Source organism: Lipotes vexillifer, unplaced genomic scaffold (assembly GCF_000442215.2).
Source record: "Lipotes vexillifer unplaced genomic scaffold, Lipotes_vexillifer_v1.1 scaffold1467, whole genome shotgun sequence".
Lineage (NCBI taxonomy): Eukaryota > Metazoa > Chordata > Mammalia > Artiodactyla > Lipotidae > Lipotes > Lipotes vexillifer.
Window position 1 is genome coordinate 412,184 of NW_006783896.1, and position 8,653 is coordinate 420,836.

Sequence of the window (8,653 nt, forward strand, 5' to 3'; positions counted from 1 at the left end):
TTCAGGAGACTATATTCAATATCTTGTAATATCCTGTTGTGGAAAAGACTCTGAAAAAGAATATATATATATAACTGAATCGGGCTTCCCTGGTGGCGCAGTGGTTGAGAGTCCGCCTGCCGATGCAGGGGACATGGGTTCATGCCCTGGTCCGGGAAGATCCCACATGCCGCGGAGCGGCTGGGCCCGTGAGCTATGGCCGCTGAGCCTGCGCGTCCGGAACCTGTGCTCCGCAACGGGAGAGGCCACAACAGTGAGAGGCCCGCGTACCGCAAAAACAAAACAAAACAAAACAAAAAAAACAAAAAAACTGAATCACTGTGCTGTACGCCTAAAAGTAACACAATGTTGTAAATCCACTATACATCAAATAAAAAGAAAAAAAATGAGAGGGAAGTCTCGAATGAGTGGGGAGTTGGGGGGAAGCAGCAGGCGTCCTGGGGGTCGTCGGGGACTCCTCATCCAGCCCCGGTGTCCTCCTCTCTCTTTGGCAGGTGTGTGTGCCAGTCCTGACACACCAGTCAGCTGGGGTGGGGCGTCACATCGTTTGAACAGACTCGCGTTACATCGCTCTGGTGTAAACCGTGCTGGCGGGGCGTGCTTCTCGGGCTCTGACTGTCCTGTCCCCCCTTCCTCCCCACAGTGGCTGCCCCTTGGTGACAATGGCCGCGTGACTGCCTGCCATGGCCCACCGGAAGCGTCCGAACACGGCGAGCAGCATGCTGGACCACAGGGCAAGGCCGGGCCCGGAGCCCGAGAGCGAGGATGCAGAGCTGCCCCTGGAGGAGTACGTGCCCAAGGGCCTGGAGCTGGCGGCCCTGCGGCCCGAGAGCCCTGAACCCACCGAGCAGGGCGGCCACGACCACAGCCCCGACGGGGACTCCAGCTCCGACTACGTGAACAACACCTCTGAGGAGGAGGACTATGACGAGGGCCTCCCTGAGGAAGAGGAGGGCATCACCTACTACATCCGCTACTGCCCCGAGGACGACAGCTACCTGCAGGGCATGGACTGCAATGGGGACGGCTACCTGGCCCACGACGCGCGCCACCTGGAGACAGACGAGTGCCAGGAGGCGGTGGAGGAGTGGACGGATCCGGCAGGCCCGCAACCGCACGGCCACGGGGACCAGGGCAGCCCCGGCTACCGGGACAGCCACCTCCCCACCCCAGAGGTTGAGGCCTCTATGCTGGAGGCCCAGGACCAGGAAGAGGGTGTCCACTACTGTCCCGGTGAAGAGGCCTACCAGGACTACTACCCCACTGAGGCCAACGGGAACGAGGGCAGTGCATCCCCCTACCGCCCGAGGCGCGGGGACGGGGACCTAGAGGACCAGGAGGAGGACATCGACCAGATCGTGGCCGAGATCAAGATGAGCTTGAGCACGAGCAGCATCACCGGTGCCAGCGAGGCCAGCCCTGAGCACACGCCGCTGCGGGCGCCCGAGCCGGGGCCCGGGGGCTCCTCGGAGGCCTGCCCGCCTGCTGAGGCCCGCCGCGGCCCCAGCAGACACGAGGGCCGGCCCAAGTCCCTGAACCTGCCTCCCGAGGCCAAGCACCCCGCAGACCCCCAGAGAAGCTTCAAGACCAAGACCAGGACTCCCGAGGAGAGGCCAAAGTGGCCCCAAGAGCAGGTAGGACCTTAGCTGTCCCCAGGGAAGGGGATGGAGGGGCCCGGAGAGCAAAGGTGCTGCTGTAACCTGTAGATCAGAATGCGTGCCCAGCTCTCCATTCCCTCAGTTATGTGTGGATGGCCCAGCCACTCCTGTTCACCCATCAGGTGCCTTAGTTAAATGTCAAGAAAATCTGGTGGAAGGCTGATTGGCAACCAGAGCTCCCAGGAGACACCCCAGCCCACCCAGAAGAGGTTGGGTCTTAGTGTGCTTGCCCTGGATCTGCTCACGTGGGGGTGGTCCCTGTGACGGTTGCCCCTCACCAGGGGGTTTCTTCAGGCTGGCCGGACATCGGCAAGGATGCCGGGCTACTGGCGAGTGCAGGCAGCTGCGGCCGGTGGTTGGGGGCAGCCTAGCGTCGTGAGTGCATTTCACTGGGGATGGTTGTATCGGGTGACACTTCTCTGAAAGCCTGGGGGCCTTGACATGATGGGCGATTAGCTGTAAAAAACCGTTTTGCAAATGATTATTTGAAGGTTTGACAAAGTCTTGGAGAAGAGATGTATGCTAATGAGGCCAGTGGGTTTAAGCGTAACTATTTTCTTTTAATTATAACAAAGTGAGTGTGTATTCTAATGAACACTCTTGACAAGCTGCCTTTCAAAAAAACTTACGTGTATATAGAAAGAAGATGTGAATATTAGACGCATGTAAAGGAACTTCTGTTTAGCTAAATCTGTGGACAAATGAGAATGAACTGCTTTCATATTTTTTAAAGGCTTCATTAATATTATTTTTTTCCCAGAAGAGTTCATGCATTTGAAAAGTATAGTGAGAGCTCGTGTTTGGGCAGCAAGTCCTATCGACTCACTGTAGGTTTCTGGAACTTCCCTTTGATGTTTTTTTTTTTTTTTAAAGATCGTTAAGCATAAATTGACTTCGCTTTCAGGGTCTTCCTGTCATTTGAGGCCGTTCTGTGTGTGCTGGGGGCTTTGGGGTGTAAAGAAACTGCTGTGCGCTAGCGGATGTGGAGGGAGCCCCCCAACAATAGCGGCGGCTTTGGGGTCAAGGTCTGGGCTTTAGGGAATAGTACTGCTGTCCTTCTGCAGTCCTGGCAGGGCTGGACTCACCACCCAGCAGCGGCAATGGTGCCGCAGGTCGATGTGGACCACGCGAGGCAGATGATGTGCTGAGCCTCGCCAGGACAAGTGATGCCCGGACAAAGTTCTAGTCAAGAGAAATGATCTCTAGGGCATATGGTGGGGAGTGGACGAGACCTGATGTTGGGCTTTACTTAAAGCACATGCCAGTTTGAGTGAAAATGCAGCCCTTTGGGTTGGAGGGCTGGGGGTGGATGAGGGTGGAGGTGGGGGCCCAGAGGAGGTCTGTTCTTCAGACGTGGCATTGGGTGGAAGGGCAGGTACCTTTTCTCCCCAAATAGAGTGTTTCCTTGAAACAAATGCTCTCTTCCAAGACCCCGGAAAGGCTCATTTATGCTGGTTTATTATTGCCTAGCTTTTCTGGCTTTATTCACTCATTCATTCACAAGTTAATTCCATCAAGGGGAGAGGCTGGCAATTCCCAGCTCAGGGTGGACAAGGGCCCCCGAAAAAATTGGCCTCCTCTTGAGGGCTCTGCCTTGGCTGGGTCGTCATGTCTTGTAGACCAAAATGGCCCATCCAGATGAAGAACACTTTGAAATTTGATCAAGTAGACCCGCTGGTGACAGGAACCCTCTTGAAAGCAAGATGTGTCTGTGTGTGTCTGTGTGTCTGTGTGTGTCTGTGTGTAAAGAAGGAAGTTCCCTGGGAAGTTTGGCAATTCCTTGCTTCAGACCACAGCCTACCTTTCTAAAAGGAACCCCCTTCTACCCTGGGAATATCCAGGCCGTGTGGCCAGCAAAGTCCTGGCCCCCAACAGGTGCACAGGGTGCTCCTGAGTCCCACGCCAGCCCCCCCCAGTACTGTTCACACAGTGAAGGCTGTGGTGGAAATCACCTGAGGGAGAAATGGGCAGCACCTAGGTGCTTAGACTGTTGGTTTGTAAAGCATGGTCCACAGCCCAGCACCACCGGCGGCCCAGGACTGCCAGGGCCAAGCCTGCATTTTGTTTTGTTTTTTTTTCATTAGTTTTTATTGGAGTAGAATTGATTTACAATGTTGTGTTAGTTTCTCACGTACAGCAAACTGAATCAGTTATACATATACATATATCCACTCTTTTTTACATTATTTTCCCATGTAGGTCATTACAGAGTATTGAGTAGAGTTCTCTGTGCTATACAGTAGGTCCTTATTAGTTAAGGCTGCATTTTAGCAAGATGCCACATGCAGTTTGAGAAGCAATTCTTGGAGGGCTGCTGTTGGAGGAGAAGTGAGTAGATAGCATCCCTCCTTCCTTCCCGTCATTTCAAAGCTCGAAAAGTTATGTCGTGGCTGCTTCTAAGAGTGCTGAATAGCACTTCACTCAGTCGCTGTATGGACAACAATATTACAATAGAATTAGAAATGGGACTGTGGTTCCCACCTTCTCAGACTCTGGCACTGAGCATAAACAATGTCTCTAGCTGCCATCGTGGTCCCACGTGTGATTCTGCCATCCCGCTTTTAAAATCTGACATGTTGTAAATGTCGCTCCGTGTTGTCATATCATTTTCATGATCCTTTTTGCCAACCTTTGAAGTTCAGGCAATGGGCCACCTAATTGATTTGTCTGTACACATCCTGCCGTGGAGCCTGCAGGTTGCGGATGGCATTTTCTTTTATATACAGGACTATACAGACCTCTTTGTATGAGGGAGGCAGGTTTTCCTCCTTTGGATTTATTACTTGAAGATAAATTCCCAGGCTATGCATGAATTCTGACCCCATGATCCTCTTGTCTGATGCTTTATTTTTCTTCTATGAATGATTGGTGCCTTTTATCTTTTGGGGTCTCGATGCTTTTCCATTTCCTAGCAGCACTTTATGCATGCACCACAGATGTTATTTTTTGCTGCAGATGTTTTTCTTTAGTCTCGTTTCTTTGGAAAAGGCTCCAGTTTGCAGTTAGAGCTGCCCGCATGCAGCTCTGAGGAGACTGAGAGGTCTGCACAGGGGCACACAGGTCTGGAGAACCTGAAGGAGGTGGACTTGGCATTGCGGGAAGCTAGGGTGTGATCATGGGGAACAGAGGAGACCCGCGTGTGAGTGTTTTTACAGGAAAAAAGTTTTCTCAAATCATTGAAAGTTTATTAAGGACATTTTGGAAAATAGAGGCAAAAAATATTTTGCCCTGTGACATTGTAGAATTCCAGCATTGAGTTTTCATTTTGCAGTAGCCTACATGGGGAAAGAATCTGAAAAGAAATATATCTATAACTCAAGTGACTTTGCTGTACACCTGAAATAACACAACATGGTAAATCAACTATACTTCAATGAAAAATAAATTAATGAAAAAACAAAACAGGGCTTCCCTGGTGGCGCAGTGGTTGAGAGTCCGCCTGCCGATGCAGGGGACACGGGTTCGTGCCCCGGTCTGGGAAGATCCCGCATGCCGCGGAGCGGCTGGGCCCGTGAGCCATGGCCGCTGAGCCTGCACGTCCGGAGCCTGTGCTCCGCAATGGGAGAGGCCACAACAGTGAGAGGCCCGTGTACCGCAAAAAAACAAAAAAAAGAAAGAAAGTTTTCAAATCAAAGAGACAAATTGCCTCTCAGGATTTCCCCCGAAGCATCTGCTTAGAGGTGTTCTGTAAACAAGGTGTGCCTGATCCTTATTTTGCATGGATTCGGTATTTGTGAATTTGTCTACTCACTAGAGTTTATCTGTAACCTTAAAAATCTATACCCATGGGCTTCCCTGGTGGCGCAGTGGTTGAGAGTCCGCCTGCCGATGCAGGGGACGCGGGTTCGTGCCCCGGTCCGGGAGGATCCCACATGCCGCGGAGCTGCTGGGCTCGTGAGCCATGGCCACTGAGCCTGCGCGTCTGGAGCCTGTGCTCCGCAACGGGAGAAGCCGCCAACAGTGAGAGGCCAGCGTACCGCAAAACAAACAAACAAACAAAATCTATACCCATGGCACTTATGCAGTCCTTTTCGGACATGCACAGACAGGCAAAAAAATTGAGTCATTCAACACGCCCGTTCCCAGCTCAGTTTGAACAAGGAGATGCCCTGCCCTCTTTCAGCTCGCACTATGAAAAAGTGTCCTTTTTGTGGTCCTTTTAGTGCCGTGTCTTTTGCATTTGTGTGCTTGTTGCTGGTGATAGAATGACCCCCAAGTGCAGTGCTGAAGTGCTGTCTAGTGTTCCTAAGCGCAAGAAGGCTGAGACGTGCCTTTTGGAGAAAAACACGTGTGTTGGATGTTTCATTCAGGTGTGAATGACAGAGCTGTTGGCCGTGAGTTCAGTGTTAACATATAAGAACATGGTACATTCAGAAAAAGGAAGAAGTATTTGCCGATCTGTACCTGGGGCTGCTCCACGGGGTGCTGGAGTAACAGCTACAGTGTGTGAGAGACTGATGGAAAAGTGGCTAACTTTGTGGATTTGTGAGATGACCACCCATTAAAAAACATCTTGTTAAAAGGCTGAAAACCCTAACCCTGACCCTAGCCAATGAAATTGACAGTCTTGTTATCCTGGGTCAGGAAAATGTGAAACTCTTCTCAGCTAGTGTTTTATTACATATACTGGATATAATTAATTATTTGTGAGTAATACATGGTAAATAAGGTGTCTTTAAATCGAAACATACATAGAACAAGGTCATGTATGGATCGGTTGATGAAATGTGGGGACCAGAGGCTCAGGGGAAGCTCACCCTGTATTTCCCCTGGAAACGGTGGTCCAGGATCCCCTCATTCAGGGCTCACGGCAACTTTATCGAACATAACAGCCACGAACAAGGAGAGCTGACTGTATCGGGTTGGCAGATGACTTTGAGAGACTCAGCTGCAAAGCCTTCCCCTTCCTAGAGATCCTCTCCGTGCTCGCATGGGTGCTGCCTTCATCCCAGACTCCCAGCGATGAGGACACCCCAGCCCTGCTCCGCCCTCCTCTCCTGAACACTCTGGAGCCTCAAGCCCTTTGCCCTCCCTGCAGGAATACACCAACCGAAGACGCACATCCTCGGGGCAGAGGGCCAGACCATGTGACATCCCAAGACCTGTCCCCATATGGCTCAGTCCCAGGATGGTCACCATCAACCCACAGTGGTGGGAAAGCTGTCACCTCTGTCACCTGTGGGACCCATGGCTTCTGAGGATTTAATGCTTCTTGTTTTGCCATTTGTGGAAAATCCCTGGGTGATGGTGGAGGTGACGCCAGCGTGGGTAGTGACTGCCAGCACCGTGCTAGGGCTTTATGTGTATGATCTCAGTGAATCTTAGAGCAACTGGAAGAAGTAGGGACTAGGGTTGTTCCCATTTTACAGATGAGGCCTTTGAGACCTGTGTGGGGTCAGTACCGCATCCATGGTTACACAGTATGAGGGCTGAACAGTTTGTTAGGGCAAGGCTCGTACCTGTGACCCTGGGCAGCTCTAGAAGAGGTGATGCCGAGCCCAGCGAGGGGTTGAGTGTGGGTGAGTTTCCTCTGCCCTGTCATCTGTTTACTCGTTATCAGTTATTACGAGACCTGATGGGCTCTATTGTTCGCGGCGAGTGTGTCCTGGCACCAGCAAGGTGACCGGCCTGTGACCAGACCTGTCACCAGACCTGTAAAACTGTCGCAACGTCCTGACTTCATGAGGGCTCAGGCCATAGATCAAATCAATCAAGTAGAGATTATTCATGGGGCATTTTTCTTAATTTTGTTGAGCTTTGGTGACATGAAATATTGATTTTTTTTTTTTTTTTTTACATACAGCAATTAAAGGGTGCATGAGTTGGGTCCAGCCAGATGCATATTGAATATCCAGATAGAATGGCCATTTCTGCATCTGCCAGGGTGGTCCTCTGCCCTTTGGCAGCGAGGCCGGGAGTGTGGAGGGAGGACCCCACCCGGGCTGGTGTCACAGCTTAGGAGGACCAGGCGAGTCCTCAGTGCACCTCCTGTGAAGAGGGGTGCCCCCCATGCTCCTGGGGGCACAGTAAGAGCATGTTTGTCCAACACCAAAGATCGTGGTTCCGTGGGTCTTTGGGGTGCCTGGGGTGACAGGCTCTTGTGGTCCCTGCTGTGCGTCTGTGTTTGACAAGGACTCGCTTGTGACAGCTGTTGTGAGATCAAGTCCTCCAGAAACACCTGCTCTGTGCCCGAACTTCTTTCAGAGACTTTCCATCCTCTGCGCCTTGTAGATTCCTAGGGCTGCTGCCTTCCCTGGCCCTCCATGCCCCTGTGGGCTGGGTACACATCAGGGCTTCAGTGATCGTAGAGTTGGAGGCTTCAGATTTACGTGACCACCACGTGGAACAGCTCCGCACGTCTGGAGGGCAAACCAAAGGCGTGTTTTGATTCTTTGGGGTTTTCATGATTTCTGTTTATTATCAGCCCAGCCAGTGCTTTCCAGAAAGAGCCCTCTGACAATAGAAAAAAGGAAAGATCAATACATCGTAGTCAACTTAATACAGCAGTTAGAGGGAGGTGTGATCCAGGGCCCCGAGGCCACATCACACGCACGAGTGTTCAGCGTTGCTCCCTGTGCAAACGCCTTTGCTGTGATTGGCGTTCAGTCAAGACTTGCTTCATGCAGGACCTTTGGAGATGGTGGCAGAAATGCTGACACCAAATAGGGAGGGGGAATATTAGGGGCGGGGGCAACCTTGGTCTGCCCTGTGTAGGGGGTGGCACCGTGATGCTCCCCCTGGGCTCACATGTGCCTTGTTCAGCGACATACGAAGAAAGTATGAGCACCTGCTTTTTGTAGAGGACCCCCTGGCCCTGAGAGGCCGAGAGAAGAGCATCCCGGGGTTGCTGGTGCCCAGGTGGAAGCAGGTGTGCCAGGGGCCCTGATGCTTGCAACAGTGCCCAGGTGGGAACAGTCTGCCCAGACCTGGCCCCCAGGCCAGACCAAGCTGGAGAAAGAGCCCTCGGGCAGGTGCTGAGGACAGGGCTTGGGGGG

At 52.1% G+C, this 8,653-nt stretch overlaps 1 protein-coding gene across 2 annotated transcripts in view; it reads left to right on the forward strand.

Moving 5' to 3' along the window:
* Nucleotides 1-641: 641 nt before the first annotated feature.
* The window catches only part of APBA2 (amyloid beta precursor protein binding family A member 2), a 63,357-nt gene continuing 55,345 nt past the window's right edge, over nt 642-8,653 (forward strand). For both annotated transcript variants that reach the window (XM_007456422.1, XM_007456423.1), the window contains exon 1: nt 642-1,634. In XM_007456422.1, coding sequence (XP_007456484.1) covers nt 684-1,634 — 951 coding nt within the window. In that variant the 5' untranslated portion in view covers nt 642-683. The remainder of the gene's footprint in view (nt 1,635-8,653) is intronic.